Source organism: Ceratosolen solmsi, unplaced genomic scaffold, assembly GCF_000503995.2.
Source record: "Ceratosolen solmsi marchali unplaced genomic scaffold, CerSol_1.0 scaffold28, whole genome shotgun sequence".
NCBI classification, from domain to species: domain Eukaryota; kingdom Metazoa; phylum Arthropoda; class Insecta; order Hymenoptera; family Agaonidae; genus Ceratosolen; species Ceratosolen solmsi.
This window is the reverse complement of record NW_011948429.1, coordinates 1,409,974-1,432,567: the sequence shown is the minus strand read 5'-3', so window position 1 is coordinate 1,432,567 and position 22,594 is coordinate 1,409,974. Positions and strand designations below refer to the sequence as shown.

Below are 22,594 nucleotides of genomic sequence, written 5' to 3'. Positions count from 1 at the left end.
CGCCCCTATCGACTCTTTCTATTCGTCGCTCGCTCTCTTTCATCGCTATGCAGAATTTTGGAAGCATGCAGCGTCGCTTTGCGTCCAGCGCCTGAGAAAATTTGAGTTTTCTTGATGGATATGCAGTGCCTGTGAATGTACGCTCGGGCAGCTTATCGATTTATTATAAATGCTTTTCTCTTCGGTTCACGTTTATTTTTCTAAAAAAAAAAAAAAAAAAAAAAAAAAAAATGAAATTTGAAATCCAATTTGAATGCCTAAGAAGGAGGCACACGTGGACTAACAGTTTGAAAGGAGTGGATATATTCTTTTGCTTCGTGCCTCATTAATTCCTTTGTTGATTTGCCTTTTTTACTCAAATCTTTTTTCTACTTATGATCTAGCAAATTCCTACGAGCCACTCGTCTAGTTAAGCAATTTCGATCTGCACACGGGAATTACTTCATTTCTCAAATTATCAACAGGTTTATCCATTGTATTATCAATTATTCATTTTCATTTACATTATACCAGGCAATATTGATGCCAATTTTCATTTATTCTATTAAACAATTGAGCATCTACATTCATCTATAGTTATGTTCTTTAAAATTATTTTACTTTTCTTTCACTTCGAAAGGACAGACTTTGAAAATATTTCTTATAATAAAAATACAGCTTTATGAACAGTGAAAAAATATTAAAAGACGTCGATATTGTAATATTTCGAAAGTATTAAACGCAAATAAATAAACTAATTGATTATTGCTTATAAATAATTTACATTTTATTACGTATAAATAAACGCATTAATTCATATAAAATGTATAATAGACTGTTTATTGTGACTATAATATGTGATGTCCGTAGGTGACTATAAGTTTAATTAACATATCAAAACTACATTGAAATGCATGAAATCCATCACATAATTAATATATTGCATATAATAAGATAAGATAAATTTAATAATTGTACGATATAAATGGCCTGTAATTTTTGTATTATCCAAGCTCTTTGAGTAAATAATTTGCCAACTGCGGTTTTTGTACACTATACGCGCATGCACCGACGCATTGAAAAGCTTAATATTTCAGCAATCTACAATACTGAATTATGTAGTAGCAATTAGCGAGTACTTATTAGCCGTTTAAAATTAGCCGCCCTGACGAAAATGAATGTAATTTATGAATAGCAAGAACCTAAGCAAGAAACAAAAGATTGAATAACTATAGTTTAATAAAAAAAAAAAAAGAAGAGAAAAAAAAATGAATTATTTTTTTTAAAATCATATTATGAAGAAGTTGAAGAAGCAGTAAAGAAATGCACGAGTACAATTCATTAATTTACGTAATGCTTTTGTTACAACGTGAAAAGTGCCGATTTAATGGCCCATGACTGCAGCTTAATAAATAATTAATGATAATAAATTTTCAATGTCTAGTATTTGATTGATATTAAACCATTATTAATTTTAAGAAATTACTTTATATAATGAGTATATTATTGCTGTTAAAATTTGAAGTTCTTTGATATATAAACAAATCAAATTTTTAACCATTAAATATTTGAATATTCAGTTTTATGTTGAAGAGATGGTGCTGGACGTTGTAATATTTTTAATTCAAACGAATAGAAGTTGTAAATTTTTACTTATTTCAAAGTACAACTTTATTAATGGATGCAAGTATTTTTCTTTTTGTTTTTTTTTTTTTGTTTTTGTTTTTTTGGCATATTACGGTAAAGCGATTGAAAATATTTAACTAAATGAAAATATATCTTGATGGATATTTTAAAGAAAATTATATTAAATTGTTTATATGAAAAGAAAGCATTATAAGTTAAGGAGTGATATGTGAAGCTATTATAATACAACATTGTTTTAATTAAGCAAGATAAATTGCAAATTAAGTATATACCATATTGATTCCAATACATTTAAAATCAAATCTATTATTGCAGATCTTATTCATTTTTTCATTATATTCTTGGAATGTGCACTCTATATATTGATCGAATACTTTTATAAACGAGCTTCGTTATCCTAAGGTTTACGTGATTTTTGTAATATTATGTACTTTTCCTCTGTTCCAATATTGAAATGTCCTTTCGATTGTTTAGAAATAGAAATCTCATCTTACACATCATTTCCTCAGCCATATCAATATTTTTTCTAGCTCAAAGCAAAAATCTACAATAAGTGGCTTTTCTAACTATCGTAAGTAAAAAAAAAAAAAAAAAAACAAAATTTATTTCGTAATTGTATTAGCTTTTGTCTCACCAGTACTAACCAAGTAAATTTTCCCTTTAATTTCAATGATTCGGACTTTCGTCTCGCTTAATATGAATCTCCGTAGTATTATCGATACAAATAGCTTAAGCGTTAACTTCCGATCAACTCAAAGCTCATTTTCCCGCTTCTTTCAAGCATCTATCTAGTTCTCGAATTCCATTTTCATCGCTGTCTTCACTTAACAAATGCCCCTTGAGTTTACAGGAAGAAACGAACAATGAAAACGTGGAGCAATTTTCATCAATACAGTAAGTCCCCGCGAATCATCATCGTTTCCTTCGTTCCTTCCACTCGTTCCGTTTTTCAGCTTTTTCAACCCTCTTCTGCTTGCTCATCCATTCGCCGGCTGATCTACTCCCCACCCCTCCTCTCGCTCTCCCACGTCCTATGGTCCACGCTCTTTCTTTTCAGATCAAAAGAGCTCTACTCCAATGCGCGAGGAGGCCCTCAGCTTATTGGTTTTACGCGCCTAGAGCTTTCAACAATTTAGCCGAGCCTTTGAAGTGCCCTTCGGCTCCATTCCCCGTTCCGTTCCGCCAAGTTTTTTCACTCTATCATACGCTCTTTTGTTATTTATTTGTCTTTCTTTCGCGCTCGGAGCGTCGATACAAGCTCGAGCTTTAGCTAGCGCTCGAGTCGTTGATTTTACCCGCTGATGGAAAAACAGCCAACCGACACGATGATTTGGGGGAATGCGCTACGAACTCGTAGTTTCTCCCTCCCTTGCCACGTTCCCCGGTAGCTTTTCAATCTCGTATTGATGCTGAGTAAGATACATCGCGTAATCTGGGAGGCATTTCGCTCTGCCAGGAATGGCTCAATTAATTACGTCTTCTCATCGAAAGAGATGGGAGTGCATTTTGTGTGATTTTCTTTTTGCGCTCATGGCCGGGCAGTTGGTTGCGCCCAACTTGCCTCTTGTTTTCCATTCGCCAATACACATTCTGATAGCTTTTTTAACATGTTTGTTCAACCGTTGTTCATCAGTCTTATTCAACAGCATTTTTCATCCGATAAACATATTTAAAATAGGAAGTTTGCTGTGTATAATAAACGCAGACATGATAATTTGATTAAAACTATCCATTACTATCACAACAAGTACAATGACGACAGCACCAATACCAATAACAACAACAACAACAACAACAACAACAACAGCAACAACAACAACAACAATAGAGATGAATAATGACTATATATTGTGATTGTTTTAATCCATGTTTATTAAATTATAGAACAATTTTTTGAATATTTATACGCACACACACACACACACACACACACACACACACACACACACACACACACACACACATATATATATATATATATGTTATTGTTGTTAATTGTATATTATGTTACTTAACGTTTATTGTTGGTCAATTTTTCCTTTAAGAATTCTTCTTTTTACCAGTGCAGTTTTACCTAATATTCTTGCAATTAGACCATAAATTACATAGAGGGAATCTCTTTTCTTTTTTTTACTTAAGCCTAGTTACAGTTTTCTCTGCGTTCAATTTTTTTCAATGCCTTTATTATATTTTATTTGTTGTTTTCTTGCATAAATTTCATTAATTTCAAAATTTAATTAAATAAGGGAGATGATATCGCGTAATCATTCTAATTCATTGCGAATCTTGAATTACAACGTTGAATAATATTCCAATTTTAAAATAATCGATTATCATTTAGTTATAATTCATTTTTGTACTATTAATGTAATCATACAATTGTAGACTACTCCGTAAAATTTTTATTTACACCCCTTACCTATTAGTAACCAATTAGTATTAGTAACATTTTTATATTATACTTGTTAATTCATTTTACATTAAATCTGATAGATCATTGACTTATAATTTACAATATAACGTATAGAATAGGCGATTATTAGTAAACTTTAAATATTAAAAACTTGTATTATGCCCATTTACTTTTTAATTAATCCGTATAGATACATAAGACAGCAATATTATTAATTTTTACCTCCAATTTCATCGTTATCTTTTGGTTAATAAGTATTTATCAGCGGATATTGAAAATATGAAAACTAGTTTTTAGTATTGATTGATAATGTTTTTCATGGTACTTTATAACTTTGTGTATTTTCAAGAAATTTATACTATTTTTTAATATTATTTTTTATAATTCATTGAATTCATTGAATACAATAGGTTTTCCAACTATTAATTATATTTTTCATCTTATTCTATCTATAGAATATAATATAATTAGATATAAATTTCCATTTACCAAAAAACAATTTATTTAAACGTGTATGATATGAACTCAATTTTTTTTCAGATATCATATATTTGTTTTTAAAACCAATGGTTTCAACAATAAAACTTTGTGTTTAGATTGCGGAATCAACGATAATTTAATCATTAAGGTTAGTTGATAGTTTTAAAATGAATTTGTTACAATTTTCCCATTTATTCAATTAAACTTTTGATCTATTGAATTAAATAAGTATTATGATATTTGCTTTTATCACTTACTGTTGTAATAAAATGTATAATGTAATAATTTTTGTAAAGTTTTCTATTCCCAATAATTCGTTAATAATGGATTATTTCGCAAATATGCATAATCTCAAATTGTCCACATGCTGCGAGGTGTTTAAAATCCCATGTATCTATCTATAAGTGGTAGTAGAGTTTTGTTGTTCGTCAACTGCCGTAAAAGCAACATTCTTTCTTAACATCGATAATCGATTCAACAATTCATGTCTTGATGGACCTCATTGCTGGCATAGACGAATGAACGCGATTAGATTTCGTAGAAGAAATGGCAGAAGAAAAGAGCAGTCGATTTCTCGAAAGTTCCATACTACCATCATTGCAATCGTTACCTTCAGCAGAGCTTAACGATACTAGACAATCTTTCTGATAGAAAGATTAATTGCCTGTACTCTTATTCCTTGTCTTGGAAGAAACTGTAGGCACTTAGTGAGGCGCGAACTGTATGTGTTAGAGTTTTCTTTTTTCTCAACGAATGTTAAAAGAAACTCGTCTTATTCGTAATGTGCTTAGCATTAATTGTTTATGTACTTTAATTAATAAGATAATAAATAAGATTTAATAAATTATGTTGGAGAAATTATATTATATACGCACTAATTTTCGTAATTTGCTTGGGAACATTTAGTAAATAGCATATAATGCGAAGGTAATATAACCGTCATGTTGTCAATATAAAAATAACATTAAGAATGTTAAATGACATGCGATAACTATTACAGTATCCTATCGATCAAAAATCTTTGGCTATTTAATGAAAAAGATAAGTATTCCTTATTGCACTTTTAAAGTGTTAAGTTAAATAAAACAAAATTAAAATAAATATATTTAAAAGAAAGAATTTCTGGTACAATCTTTCATGGAGTTTTATTTTGCAATCTTCACTTTATATGTTCAATCAATATTAATTCAAGACTTTTCTTGGAGATTAATTCAAAATACTGGAAACTTGGTAAAACTAATGAAGATTCTTGTTACTTAACCCTTCTAACTGAATTATCTTAATGCCTGGCCTAGTTATGCAAAATAGTATACTACTCAAATGTATACATAGAATAAAGAACGAACAACATCGCTACAATTATACTTATATGATTAATTAAAATTTTAAAATAGTTAGTTTAAAAATTAATTAGTTACAAACTAGTATTAGCATTATATTCACTTGTATATAAAAATATTTTAAAAAAGAAAAATCGTCTTTTCAATTATTGTCAAAGACTTGATTAATATAGTCAATTAATCGAAAGAGTTCGTTATTTATGGTTACTAAAAAAATTTAAAAGATCTATCGACTTAATAAAAACTTGAAGCAAAAACTGAGGGTATAATCATTTTTTTTTATAAAAAGCCTTAATTTTTAAAATGTTTTTATAATGTGAAATAAATTGGTTCTCATGTTCTTAAGAAACGGTGCTGTCAAAGTTGACAAATGTCGCTACAAGAAAAATTGATGTAGTCATGCACAAGTCACTTACTTAAAGTATTGCATTTCTATTCTAAATTACATTAAAATTAATCAATTATATATTGAATATTATAAATTTGAAATCAATAATAAATAAGTGAGATAAACAGAAAAAGCACGTTGAGTAAACGATCTCTATAAATTTTTAAATGAAATGATATATAATCCGTTGTCAATATTAAATAAAAACTAGAAAATTAAAAAAAAAAATTAATAACAGTTAAGCTCTATCATGTTAGATGCTATTAATTTAAATCTTTTTCATTTAATTTCTACATATACGTTTTAAGCTTTCGACTCGATTTTCTTTTATCATTTTTAACCAACAAATTTAACTAATTTAAAAGGATATTAGTTTCACTAAATTAATAGCAAATTGATGATAAGAGTATATTAAATTTTTTCTCTTACCAGATTTTATCCAGAAGATCTATTCTTATTTAAATACTAAAGTAGCTCTAACTCTTATGCATGCAAAACTGAAATTATTTCCATTTACGTATGCTATAATAGATTAATTATTTCCCGTGATAGCACGTTTACTAAATTTTGAAATATATTTTTTTTGGTATATCTTAGGAAATTTTTTAAACATAAAAATGCTATATTTGTTAATTACATAAAGATAATTTGAAAATTTTTTACCTACGTTGCAACTTGTAGAAAAAGTGATAAGTTTTGAGAAAATGTTTCGAACGCACGTCCAGGATATAAAACACAGATACATCGACAACTCAGCACGTACACCACGACCAGCTCATATGTTTTATTTTTCTGTTTTGATATTTTCAAACTTGGTATTTATTAAAGAATATAAAAAAGCAAATAAAAAGAAAATGACCATACAGTTGAACATTTTTTTATTTTATTACATCGATGATGAAAATTTCTTTTATTTATAGGCAATTGTAATTTCTGAAATAGAAACACGACTATTCTTTGGTAACTTGCGACTTTCTAATATAAGAAAATTAATATTAAAAAAAAGATTGTTTCTACGATTTATCTATTTATTTCTTTTCTCAGACCTTTATCTTTATTTTATCTGCACTCAATTTTGAATTCATGCAATACAGTTGTAGAAATATATGAATTATTTATATCAATGGGCTTTATTGAAAACACGAGTTATTCATAAAAATATAATATTACTAATAGATCGTTCTTTTACTCTACGTTAAATTTATTTACAATTTTGTGATATGCTACATCTTATCGAGAGAAAACATTTTGAAATATCACATTTTAAGTCAAGTATAACTATTATTATATTCGCATAATGACAATATATTAGTGTTAATCGTACATTTGCATAATTTTTTACGATCCATGCAGTCTTAATTATCGCTATCTAATGTAGTATCGTACAAAAATTAAATAAAACTTCCAGCTCGCACATGCCTTCTTAATCAAAACATAAATAATAAACTTTATACACATTTATAATCTTGAGTAACGACTCCACGACAAGACTTCAAGGCACCATGAATTAAAAGAACAAAGTATAGCAAATTTTATAGAAAACGATGAAAAGTGAGAAAAGAGCTCGTACTATATAAGTGAATTTTTGTCAGGGGGAATCTTATATACGTGGAGGAAGAGCCCATGATTATTAATGAGAATAAACAAAGGAACGTTTAAAAAGCGACTTTTCTAAAGTTAACACGGAAATCCCTCGGTTTTCGAAAATCTATATCCTGCGTATCCAAGAAATATTATCAATGCGGTGTATAGAGCAAGAGGAAGAAGTAGGGAACTCGGGTGGAGACGATCGCTCGTGCACGCACGAGCGAAAGTCGACAAATTCTTGCGAATTTTTCGCTCCTGCAAACCCAACGTCCATACCGACCACGTTACCCCTACGCTCACCAATGTTGCTATCGAGCTTATAAATTGCGGCTCGCGAACCCTGAGGGACATTCTCGGGGATACACTGCGGCACCGTTCTATTCTAATACACAGAGTCATTGGGGCTTTTACCCATCGACTTTTGTAATGTTATGAAAACTCATTATGTCGTATCTAAACATATCTGAATAATATAAACGTTTAATCTTCAGAGGGGGAATTATTATTATTATATTTTTTAATTCACATATTCCTGAACGTAATTGTTAAGAAGCATTTATCTTGTTCATCGAAAGTTTAAGTTTGTAGCTTTATCTGATACATAATGAGTGCACGATTTTTCCAGCAGAAATACTTTTAAAATGCATTTTTATTTAATATAACAAAACTAATCAAGATAGTATGTGTATGTGTGTTACATATTCTGTATGCCAAATCATTTGTCATTTCGATAAAATTGAGTCTTATTAAAGAAGTTAGTTCCGTTATTCAATCGTTGAAAGCAAATGATTAATATGAAATAATGAAAAGCGACAGTGAATAATTAAATTAAAATATCCCATAGTTGATTTAGATGGAGTTTTTATTCTTATATATTTTTCTATTATTTTTTTATTTGCATAAGTAGGACTTTTAGTTGATAATCTTAGTATCCTATATTAATAGAAAGTCCTTTTACTTATGTTTCTAATTTTAAGCGAATCTTTTTCTTTATATGCAAAATAGTTTGTAACTTATTAAAAAATATTTTTGTATCCCAGCAAGGAATATAGTTATTGCATTTCCAAAATAATATTACGAAAATTGATACATTGGACTGTGCAACTTTTTCTACATTAAAGGCCTGTCTGGGTTTATGCCGTTTTCAACTCAAAGTTTATATATCTGTAGCGTTTTGTGAAATGAAAGTTTATTATTATATCTAAGGGCTAGTATGAGTTTGATGTTTTTGACATACATATGCTTGAAAAATTCAATATGACTCGATATTACCCATTTTGTTTTCATCTATCCATGTCGTGTATTATTCGTAGCCAGTTCATATCGTACATTTGTTTACCCTTTCAGCAATGGAATGTAAACGCGCACCGTCGCATGTTTATCACTTTTGCGCAAGTGCATGTGTATATTCCGCAGATATATTTGGGATCTTTCATCCCTACCCTTTGGAATATTAAAACTTTTTCTATTTTGATTTTGTCCTATTTCTTGAGTCAAGTTTTGCAGCCATTTCTGCAAGTATTTAGTTGACAATTATTATTGCCGTCGTTGTCCTTGTTGCTCTCATCGTCGTCATCATCGTTATCTTCTTCTTTAATTAATATTTAATTAATTAATATTATTATGATTATTATCGTCATATTTATTTTTATTGTGTTAGATAATACTATTATGTAACAATTAATGACATATGTAATTTCATTGTAAATGTAGGCATGAATAATATATTACACAACTAATGCGAATATTAAAAAGTCATAAATTTTATATGTGATTAAAAATTCTTGAAACATTTAAATATTTATTTGAATAAGAACCAAATTTAACTCTTTTCAAAACTGCAGAATAAAAACTTTGAATCATTTATCTTTATATGATCCATTAAAATTATTAAAATTGCATTTGTTTTAATTTGTATTACGTATTGATAGAAATTGAATATAAATACTATTATAGAATTGAATAATTTAGTTAATTTATTATTTATATCACTAAAATATCTTTACTGGTAATAAAATAGAATTTCATCCAATTTCTAAAAGCTTAATTTATGATATTTAAATTTTAATTATTTTAACGATAATCGATGTATTCAATATTCTAAGAAGTTAATTTTTATCCGGAAAATAGATATAGTAATTTTAAGTATATGCAGTCCAAAAATAACTTCTATGTAGCATTCGTTATTCTTGAAAAAATTATTTATTGTTTTTAATCAAGTAAGCATTATTTATATGATTATTTTTAAAAGTTATTTATATACTACTGTTATATTACTGTATTTTAAATAATACAGAGAAACGATAAATAACAAATTAGGGTAAACATTGAGTTAATTGTTTTCAATTTTTTATATAAAATAATTTCTAAAAACATAATACTATTAATGTGCTAGTATAATTACATTGTTTTTTTTTCTTTTTACTCTTAACAATTCATTTTCAATTCGTCAATGCATAATCTGAAGCATAAGGATATAATATAATACTTTGAAATTTGTGATTGTAAAATTTGAAATATTACCACTTATTCGTTAGTACCAGAATCATCAATTATGATTTCAATTATCTTAAATATTAAAGAGATATAAAGAAATCATCAATACTAGTAATAGCAATGTAGAGAGGTCTGTCGATTTGTAGCTGATTCAAATCTGATTTGGTCCAACAAAAAGAAAGTGGATACTTTTTCCGCAAATTCAGTATTGATTGGCTTCTTCTTTGCGTATTGGATATTACTAAAGTATCATCGCGATTCTCAATGTCTAATTTTACCGGATGTGCAAGTTTTACTTTTGATTTTATTTAATTAGAATCTATTTAACACATTATGAATGGAAAGAAAATTTCAATTATGTAATACTTTTTTTCTACTTTTTCGACCATATTTTACATTTTATAATAGACAATTAGTATAAAACTACAAGGCCCGCAATATTATTTTAATATTAATTACGTGTGGTAGGATCTACCAATTGATGCTGGATATTTTAAAGAATAGTTAATGTATCATAAAATTCATGTGTATTTCTACAAAAAATTTAGCTTTAATGAAACTGTTTAAATTTTAAGTGATTCCATTTAAAGGAAAGCGATCGAGTTGTATTGCTAGTAAATTTTAAAAGTGTATTTTTCAAAAAATACGTTTAAATTTTGAAGTATTCATGGTTATTAAAAGAGAAACGAATGGTAATATCATCTCATAATTAGTATTACAAATATAAAATGTATTTACATTTAAATATTTAATCTTAAAATATTGGAAATAACCTAATCACTGAAACAGTGAGTTTAACGTATTTATACGATATAAGTAAATTTATCAAATTGTGAAAACGATTTCCAACAAATCTATCTACATAATATAAAATTCAAATAATATTGTACTATTTATTAAGATATGCATTATTATTATTATTATTATTATTATAAAAGCAACAATGAAAAAGAGCAAAATGTAATGCATGTATTTATTGGTTTTTTGTTATTCCTAATTGTACGAAACAGAGAAAAAACTTAGCATGTCTTTTTACTCTTTTTGAAAGTTAGTCGTGTGTATAGTTTAAAAAACTTTTAATTTATTGGATTAAAATTATTTCGAAATCGATTTCAAACTGAAAAAAGTTGATTTAAGAAAAGTATGTATAAATTTATAATTTACTAGTTTCAATTATAAATTATTAGAGAAAATATAATTATAACAGTAAAACTACGTAGAATTTGACCATTGAAATTAAAGAGTATATAATGATATATATATATATATATATATATATATATATATATATATGTATGTATAGTATACTTGCCATTAGATTTAGAATATTATCCTTAGAGTTTAATAAGGCAATATATTAGCGTAATATGAATATAATTGAATTTTGAACTTAGAATGGAATTTCTTTTATTAAATTAATTAATTTATTATTCTGTATGTGAAATAAGGTTATTAGAATTTTCTAACGTCTTTCAAATTTCTTATTTCAAGATTCTGTATAGATTATCGTAAGGTAGAATTATTAATTAGAAATTTGCATAAATAATAGTATTTTATATTCAGTTTTAGTTTGAACAATAAAACATTTATATCAATTATGAATTTAAGAAATCAATTATTTAAATAATTATCTTATACGCATTAAATATAAGAAGTATCAGATGGATAAAAGAAAAAACTATTAATATATTTTTTTATTAAATTTTATTAAACTATTATTTAATATTAAATTATATACATACGGATATAAAATTATTCAATGTTTACTTCTATTTAAATCTCGTTATAATTTATAATCATTTTTATTCTATTAATAGATTATTTTAATAAGACGAAATTGTCCATAGTTATTGAATAAACCTTCTTTTTTCATATTTTGGAAAAATTAATATTAATGTTATTTGAAAAAGTGATGAAACAATGAAAAGTAATGATTTTGGATTTTGAGATCCAATTAATTTTTTCAATATGTACATATTTACTCACAATATAACAATAAACATTATAAATATCTCATACAGAATGAAATTGGTAATTATAAACTTTTTTGTTCTACGAAATTATAATTAATAAGCCAAATTAATAAGCCAATCCTTCTGAAAGTAATCTAATAACATCTAACCGAGTTTTTCATTCATATTTTCATAGATTCGTTTAATACAAATCTCAGATTATAGATAAGATTTAATCTCGCACTCCACAATTTCCTCTGAATTTTTATTTCACCCAACAGTTGGTGTTCACTTAGAAAGTCGAGTACAAATTGCGGCAGTGCAGTACTGTCGGTTGTCGCGGCACCTCCACGAAACATATACAATTGCATAGGCATAAAGAGTGAGAGAGAGAGAGAGAGAGAGAGAGAGAGAGAGTGAGAGAGAAAGAGAGTGAGAGTGTGAGATAGAGGGGCGGGGAGAGGGTGAGGAGGATAGCTGAAAGGTGCTGTAGTAGAAATAGTGGGAACGGCAGTATCAGCCGCTGGTATCTCGAGTATTCGGTAGAGGAAAAGTGGAAGAGAGCAAAAGAGAAGAGAAATAGAGGCGGCGAAAGCACTCCAGACGCAATGAGTCGAATGTTGGCGCTGAAACGGCGACGAAGTTGGCGCTCACGATTCTCCGGTGTTACTTCGAGATCCCTCGAGCTCACCTCTCTCAGACCCCTTCTTGTACCTTAACCCAATATACCGTCTTTTTCTAGTTTGTCTCATCCCTGTATTGTCACTTCGATTCCATTCTTCGGCAATGTAACACGAAGGCACGGGAGGCTGCGATCGTGGAATCACAATTCCAAGTGTCCTATGGCCTCCTCGGGCTTGTTCATTTTATAATAGAGCGAAGATCGACTTTTGTAGGGCTTAGATGCCATTGTGCACCACCTTCTATACGATGTTTGTAACAAATGTGAATGGAAGGCTTAAAGATGGTCTAAAATTTATCTACGCTTTATGATCTTTCAGATTTTATCTTTTCAATAGAAGCTTCTATTGTTCTATCCTCGTCTTTACTATTAAGATATTTGACGATTTATTACGCGATATTTATTTATGCCTTAAATACAACTTAATTATATTATGTATTTATTCTTAATTCATTTCTTAAGTGATAGAGCAATGATGAATAATTTTATTAAAATTGATGATCCTAAATTAATATTAGAGTATTCAAGAAGATATAGCCTATACATATGTACAATATAATAAGATAATGAAAAATATAATCTTAAATTCTTCAAACAATGTATATATATATATATATATATATATGTATATATATTGATAGCAATCGAACTTCGCAGATTTTACAATATTAAATTATTTATATGTTATGATAACGACTACAAAGTTATGTATCAATGGTGTGGTAACAGTATATCAATGATATATGATTTGTCTAATATTTGATCCATCGTTGATTGAAAATTGATGTTTATTGGCGTCGTATTTGTCAATCGTAGTGTATTGTTAGAATTTAGCAGGTGTATAGCGATCGACACAAGTGCAGGTGTATTTAAGTGATTTAAGTGTTTACGCACAAAGAGGACTTTATACCACTGTATAAATGTACATCGCTTTGCATTAAATTTTACTAAAATATAAACACGTATGGGTTTATTTACTATGAAGATAAACCAATATTTCTCACGATATGTAATTATTTGTGATTTATGATACATTATAATGTTTAATATTTTTCTTGAATGATTAAGTGGGAATTTTAATATAGAAAATAAATAATTAATAATGATGCAGTAATGATGAAATAAAGTTATATTTGAGTTCAAAGTACTCATTGCAGTAAGGGCAAAGCCATCGGTTAAAATTCAAATTGGTTGTTAACTATCGAGCAAAAATGAAAAGTTGAGAGTTATCAACACATACTGTGCGGGTAATAACGTGATGTTGTGTAGATCGAACAAATTTACTATACATAATTCAATAGTTACACCCATACATTGTACAACATTTTATCGATAAAATTATTTATATCCATCAGCTAGTTTAGAAGCGGAAAATTTAATGCCTCACATTTTTTTGTTAACTTACGTTATTTTTTTATTAGACTTTCAAATTTAAAATAAATATTATAATTTAAAAAATTTAGAGCAACATCTTTTATTAAAAGCAAGGAATTTGAAAATTTTGAGTTCGAAAGAATTCATGATGAATGCAGGTACAACGAATAATTACGATAGTTAAAAAAAATTGTTTACTACTATTATTATACTATACAAAAAAAAAAAAAAAAAACAAGAATTGCATTCGCAAAGATTACATACTAATTTCTAAATTACTTCATGTACTGATGTCATGTAGAATTGATATTAAATATACAAATTTAAGACATTATTATGAATATTAATAAGTATATTTTGTTAAGTATGATAATATTTTAAAACGGAAAACCTTACTGAAATATTAATTCAAGTATTAATTAACGTTTAAGCAAATAGCCGAACATTTATATTGTTTTTATCTTAACTAAGTTTTTTTATGTCAAGCTTTTAATTTCTTACCTAAATATAAATTTCTGTTTTTTTTCTATTATATAAGAAAAAAACTAAACATCCGCATATGAATAAGAATATTTCATTAACCATTTTAATTAAGTAATATAATCAATATTGATCGAAAATTTAGAATTCTACACACCAGTATTATTATGAATTATTCTGTTTTATATAATTTCAAGAAATTATATAAAATTTCGTCAAGAAATAGAATTTTATTTATTCATACTAATTATTAAATAAATTGTGAAAATCGACCATTAATCTTTGTTTCAAACAGATAAAATCAAGTTACATCTGCGTTTATCTTACGTTTATCGTGAAATTGCTTTAAACTTCTAACATTGGCCGATGGACGAAGTGTGTTATTATTGATTTACGATAAATTTCTATTATAAGTTGTGTAAAAAATGACTAAAATATTATTACAATTATCGATCGAATTGTTTTTTAGTTTAGTGTATTTTCTTCATGTGTCTCGAACTTTTTTTATTTTTAAATGTTTTATATGTGAAGTGATTGAAGTGGTAGTGCTATAACTATTCCAGTATTACAGCATTAAAATCTTCTTTATAAATTTTCGATTATAACAATATTGCATTATTATTTATTCTGTTTTTTTTCCTTCATAGATTTTAATAAGATTTAAGTTATTTATATTCATACAGGTTTAGCCACAGCTACAGTAAAATGTATATTTAGTATCTTATTTAGTATATTATAAGTATGTTTAGTAGGGTAAGGATCAAGTTTGAATTGTAAATAGAAAAACAATATAGAAAAAAGATTAGTATTTTTTGTAACAATAATTCATTGAGTATAACTAACGTTAAATATTGTAAATGAATTATTTTACAAGCTTTTCGTCTTTCGTTGCAATTGCGGAAGTTCTTTAGTGTTATTTTCAGTGAGCTAGTCTACTCAATATACGTGCTGCTTGTAATAAATAACTGCATTCTAGTTGTATTTCTATACAAATTTTAACCATGTAATATCACCCAAATTCAAGGATCAAAGTATTTACGTATTTACATGATATCCAATATGAAGGTCCATAGTAAGCATTTCTTAATAACAAACTGACATTAGATAGTAAACTGATTATTTCTCCTCCATTCTTTTTCTTTTCTCTTTTATAGTTCGGAGCTGAGTAAACATCTATAAATGTATGCAAGCTATAATTAGGCGCTTGGGAAAATACAGACAAAAATGTTGAATTTATAATTATCATTATTATTAATTACATCTTTTATTTGCACCCGAGTTTCTAACAACTACCGAACAGATTCATGTTAAAAAATAAAGGTTTAGGTTTACGTTTTCGGCTCCATTAAATAACAATGTCATCGCAAAACTCTCGACGAATAAAAAAATTTACATAAATTATATAAGATTTCAGATTTCGAAGTTTTTCAGATTAATGCTATGTATATCTTTTTTTTTTTTTTTTTTTTTTTTTTTTTTTTTTTTTTTTTTTTTTTTTTTTTTTAATGCAAAGATATCTTGATTTTATATTTTTGAAACGATAAGGAGGAAAATAGGAAAAATAAGTGAGCTATAAAAGTAGACTTCGAGACACGAATATAAAGTAGTTTGTTACCCAAGTTGCGGTCAATCTGGATAAAGAAAGTCGCAAGATACCATTATCCATAGTTATGTAGACGCCGTGACGCCCGATAAGAACGAAGCAGAAACAGAGTCGTTCAAGCCAGTTCTATCTCGAGGACTAGCAACTAAGCTGGCTCTCGAATTCCCATGGTAAAAAGGATAAAGAGACTCTAAAAATTGTCCCGAGTCATGCTAGGTCGTAACTAGTCCGTCAACAGCTACAACACTAGTAATAAAATTTATATCGAACGTTACTACTACTAAAATTCGTTACTCATACTCAACTTTTGAACGTATTTTTAAGTGGAAAAGTACTTAACAAAGAAACCAATTGCGATTAACCTATTGCTTGAGATCCTTGTAGTCAATATCACATGCAAATTATGTGATTTGATTGAAAAAGCAAGAATTATGAAATACAAGTAAAAGTACGAAATAAAATTCGAAAATTGTTCATTTATAAGTTTAAAGTTCAGATATGTAAATAACTTAATTATGTAGTTTGTATATTATTTCACTTTGATTGGGTAAAAAATGCTCTTTTTGAGTCAAAAGAAAATGAGTTTTTGAAAAGAAAAAATTTTACTTCAATCTAGTGAATTTAGATTTAGTTGATAAAATTTCTTTCACTCACATGAAAGGCTCATCAATTCCAAATATCATATTTTCGCTTTTTCAAGCTTATTTACTTTTCCAAATAACTAAAAATATTTTAACTATCGAGTTATTCGTATAACGCAAAAATATAATACCATTATCATTATTATATATATATATATATATATATATATATATATATATATTTAATTATAGTTATTGCTATTATTATTGCTGTTGTTGTTATTATCGTTGTTGTGGTTGTCGTTGCAGTTTTTATTGACATGTAGTAAGTAGACCATTCGTAGGCAATTTTGTTGCAGCTCAATAAACTCAATTTTCATTGTATAAATCAAATAATTGAGATACGTATAAAATAAATGAGCGACATGAAAAAATCGGGTAAAATTACATGAAGTGGAACGATGGGTTCGGTGACATTCTTCCATATGTCAGTACAACTACAGCAGTCACTTGCAAAATTCAACAATTGTGAAAAATGCTTGGAAAGATAAAGACGCATCGAGAGGAATAAATTTTCAATTTTAAAGCTTGCGAGTAGCGGGAGAGTCGGACATATACGCAAAAATGGTTGAAGGTCCAATAACGATAAAAATCCACTAAAACTTGAGCATCCATAAAAACGCAGACTGCGTGAAATGCAATACTTGAGAGAGAGAGAGAGAGAGAGAGAGGGGGGGGAGAATAAACGCTCATCCTGCCGAGTGGGCGCACACACTAATTCCACTTTAACGGCTCGTTTCAGGGAGGTCTGGCCGGAGAACGACAGTTTTGGGAAAGCCGACATGGCCGTCGAGGAGGAGTTCCTTGTTCTGCGCGAGATCTTCCTAGCTGATCTCGGCGGTAAGTACGACATACAATGGATATGTGCCTGCACATGGCATTGTGTAAAAAATTCATCGTATCAATCTCGTAAAAAGCTCGCGCCAAAAATGCTACATTTAATGCGGCGTAAGCGTAGACGGGCTTCGTATGACAAGTGGCCTTGAAACTTTGTCGGTACCGAGAACTTTACTAATTCAGACAATTTTGGGAATAGTATAAAGAAAATGACTCGCCTGCTATTTGTATACGAGCAATTTAGGATTGCAAATGAATATTTTTTTATTTCTCCCGCATTTCCTTTCACGTGATGTGAATTTATTCGACGAAAATTATTAATTTTCGAGGACGGTCGGCATCGCTTTTTTTTTTTTTTTTTTTTTTTTTTTATATCGCATTCGTATGAAAATGTTACATTTTGGCTTGTCGAAATAAATGATAGATGAAAGCAGGATGAAATTTTTTAACACGGAACGACTCGATTGCAGTTAACTATTTATGTGTAATTCATGAATACGGAGTCGTTGTGTATTTGCAATAAACGGAGACAGTTATATTTTCCCGATTGTGAGATAATAGCTCGAGTAATAACGCTCACAATGGCTTTTTCTTTTTATAAATCTCAAGCCTTATCGTTTATTCGTAATATATTTTGAAAATAACAATTATAACATTGTACTTTTAATATAAAATAAGTATGATATACGATCTTTTCAGTATACTATTAAAATTGTATACTATTTGTAGACTATTAAAATAACATTTATGTTTCTTACTCATTGAATAATTCAACAACGTATGCGAAAGCAAAATAGACTTTTTTTTTTATTTACCAAGATTTTTTGCAAATTTATAGATAATTATCAGAATATTCCGAAAGCCAAAATGAAACCTATTAAGTATTATAGAAATAAATATTTTCTAATGTAGCCGTCGCTTACCTCCGATTAGTTTAGAGAGAGAGAGAGAGAGAGAGAGAGAGAGAGAGAGAGAGAAATGAAGATTTTATAATAGACAAAAACACACTACATTTATATAAACAAAATATACTTTTTATCCAATGGATTTCTACAGTTTTTATCATTCTGTATATTTTGTACATTCTGTATATCTGCATATTCTGTATATTTCAAAAAAGCATCATTTCAACGCAGCTTTTTAACAAAGTAACGCAACGTATTTTACTCCAATAATATATCAATAATATTACTCTTTGTATTATTGCTAGACGAATTACAAAATTAGAAACAACTACTAACATTGTCTGTATAATTTAAAATTATGGCTGAACTAAAGAAGTTGTTTCCTAGTTGTTACGTTATACCGTGTATATAATATGGTACTTTATTACACAACGTCTACGGCGCGGAGGGAGTTTGTCTTGGAAGGTTGTTGAACAACGTTAAGTGAGCCGTAACAAGATACAGATAATAAATCCGAATCTCTCCATTGGAATATCGTCTCTCCCCTTTAAAGAATTAAAATAATTTACATTGTAACTAGGCTGGAGATGTTGGCGATTAGTTGGCAAAATAGGTGCGTAGAATGAAATACACTCTTCGTCATCCCTAGGTCGCGAATTATTTAAAGAAAAACAACACAAGGGAGTCGACGAGCGATACGCACGACAGTCTTTAAGTTCAATTTTTCTCGGGAGCACTTAAAATGTAATTGGCGCCTGCGATCGGCAAAGGTACGCACGCGCGACCCATCGAGAGCACTGGAGGGCTATTACGGGCTTTTTTTTTTTTTTTCTGACACCTTCGAGTAATCGTAATCGCTACCGACCCTCGCCGCCACCTTCTTATACCCGAGGAGCATCCACCCGACTTAAAAATATAAATATGCATGAACCACTATTACCATCGTCTTACATACCTACAACCCGCCGCGTATGCGGTATCGTCAGTAGCCGCCGATTAAATAAATAATGCGAACGTATATAAGGTGCTTATAGGTGACAGTCACTCGTTACTCTTGCGAGACACGCGAATTAAGTTTATCGATGGCAGAACTATCGAGGTGGTGACTCGTACGCGTGAACTTTCTGTTTCCCTTTCTATACACTATTCAAATGCTAAACGGTAGTGGTCTAAGGGCTTTATAAATACCGGTATGCAATATCGAATTGTCTTAATACTTTTGGTCCTTTATTATTATTATTATTATTATTATTATTATTATTATTATTATTATTACTATTACTATTATTATTATTATTATTATTATGTTACTTTTTCTAAAGAATGTAATTAAGTTGTTCGTAGCCGTTTGTGCAGAATGAAAAATAGCGAAACAGTGAGTTTGAGCAATCCTCGAGCACAAGATCAAATAGGGCTCAATTTTTTTTATTTATTACTTGTAAATATTTTAGAATTTTGTAACAAATAAATTTTTTAAGACCTACTGAAAAATGATTTGAATTTTAATTTATTTCTATGAGAAACCGAAGTCGGTACGTACATGGAATTAAAGGAATTTTTCATTAAAGATAACATAATTAAAATTATATTATTTAAATTCAAACATAAGATTTCATTGACTTATAATATATATATATATATATATATATATTACTATATTACTATATTACTATATTATCATAGTTCTAAAATCGAGAAATTAATGCTTTCTTCTTGAAATAATATCAATCCTAGTTGTCTTAGGGTATTTTTATAATGAATTAATTTACTTTTTGTTACTGAAAATCTATGTATACAAAAGTAACATATCCACTTTAATATATATAAAAATATAGTGCATGTTATAGTATAATTATAGATTATAATCATAATTTATATCTAAATTCGGGATTTAACCTGCTTTTATAGAAATTTATTATTTTTTGCATTATTATGATTAATTTTTTTTATGCTATAAGAAAGTTTGCAAACAATTGCTCATATGAAATTAAAAGTAATTTATTGTAATAATTGGCATTATCTCGTTTTAAATCGCTATAATTTTTATACATGCATATAGTATCGTGCAGATTATAATTACATAGAAGTGTTATCAATATTCAAGCACAATGTTATGTTTCATCCTGGTTTATTCAAATGATAGATCAAGAATATGGTTGGTTTTAAAGTACTTTATAGTAAACTATATTTTGAAGACTGGAAATTCTGCTCTGGTATTTGGAGCATAATTTAATCTTTTTACAGTAGGAACTTATTCAATTAGTATACATTTTTTAATTGAAATTGTTTCAGTATTGAGAAGTCTATTTGATTCTTCCAGTCTATTATGTCTTGATTTATGAAAAAAAATTTAATAAAATCAATTATAATTTAAAATTTTCTCAAATTATGTTTTCCATTGAAAAATTTAGCATTTAACAAAAATAATAAATATAAATGGTAAAATTTGAAATTTGATTTCAAATTAAATAGATTTTTTATTATGCAGTTACTATTAACGAACGAAAAATAATGTTTTATTAATTTTGTGATCATTTATAGTAATAACTTTTTAAATGTTATAGCTTCTAAGCGTATAAAGTCTATGATTGACTGACGGAATGTACAAATTTTATATTGATAATATTTGATCTTTATAAATATCAAATTACAATTTCATATAAATATAATTTACATAGATAAGATAAGAATCGATGAGACGATTATTTAATAATTATTATATATTTATAATTATATAATTATATCGTAATTGATCGAAAATTTCATAATGTTTATATTCTATATTCAGTTTTAATGATTAGAGCGCGTAACGAAGGTTTGGTGAAAAATTATTCGATTCCCCATTCGGAATAAGATATACAAATATTCTAAATAAGTTTTCTTAATATTAATTTATTTATGAGTTTATTGAAACGTCCTTCGTGTATTACGTGAATCCATACTTTAAAGATTTTAAGTGATTATATATGTTATGTTTCAGATTAACAGAATTTACAAACAGTATAATTAATTTTTTTTTCATTTAATGTTTACAAAAATTGATTAAATGAAAAAAGTATAACTAAAATACTAACATTTTTTACGAAAATTCTAGAAATTTAAGATTTTTTACACTTTATTAAATAAAAACAAACAGATAGAGAATAAAAGAGAAAATAGGTAGAAAAGAGAGAGAGAGAGAGAGAGAGAGAGAGAGAGAGCGAAGTAGTACGAACAGAAAGAATGCAGGAGAGAAAATTTATGGTGGTGAAAATACAGTCGAATGCGTAATAATTTAAATAAAAAAAATTATAAACTTGAAATTTAGCTTTTATATTTAATAGCTTTTTATAGCGCACAATTAGAAAGTTTTTCCTTGATAATATTTCAGATTTTTTTATACTCGGCAGGATTAAAGCAATGAGAAAATTTACATTTTCTAATTATTATGATATTCAAAAGATGTTTGAAGTTTATCCAATTGAGATTTTAAAATGTTTAGTCTCCTACCTTCTGATTTTATTTATTATTAATTTACATTTATTAAATAGTCTTTTTATTTCAACCTATATATAATTTGACAATTACATATATATATATATATACATGAATAATTTTTTGGGTATTTTTACAGATTCATAAATATATGCAAAGTACTGATTTGTTAAAATACATATTTTCGAATAAGGAAGTAATCCGAATTTAGAAAAATTTCGGCATTGATAAGTCATGTTACTTAATTGAAAAATAAAAATTACAATTTCTTACTTGCTATTAATAATATTTTTACTTATACAAAATTTAAGTCGTT

The 22,594-nt window shown here is 27.8% G+C and overlaps 1 protein-coding gene across 1 annotated transcript in view; it reads left to right on the top strand.

Annotated features, from left to right (window-relative positions):
* The window catches only part of timeout (circadian regulator timeout), a 247,715-nt gene that overhangs the window by 39,048 nt on the left and 186,073 nt on the right, over window positions 1–22,594 (top strand). The window contains exon 14 of the mRNA XM_011501652.1: window positions 17,805–17,902. Within this exon, the coding sequence (XP_011499954.1) occupies window positions 17,805–17,902 (98 nt within the window). The remainder of the gene's footprint in view (window positions 1–17,804; window positions 17,903–22,594) is intronic.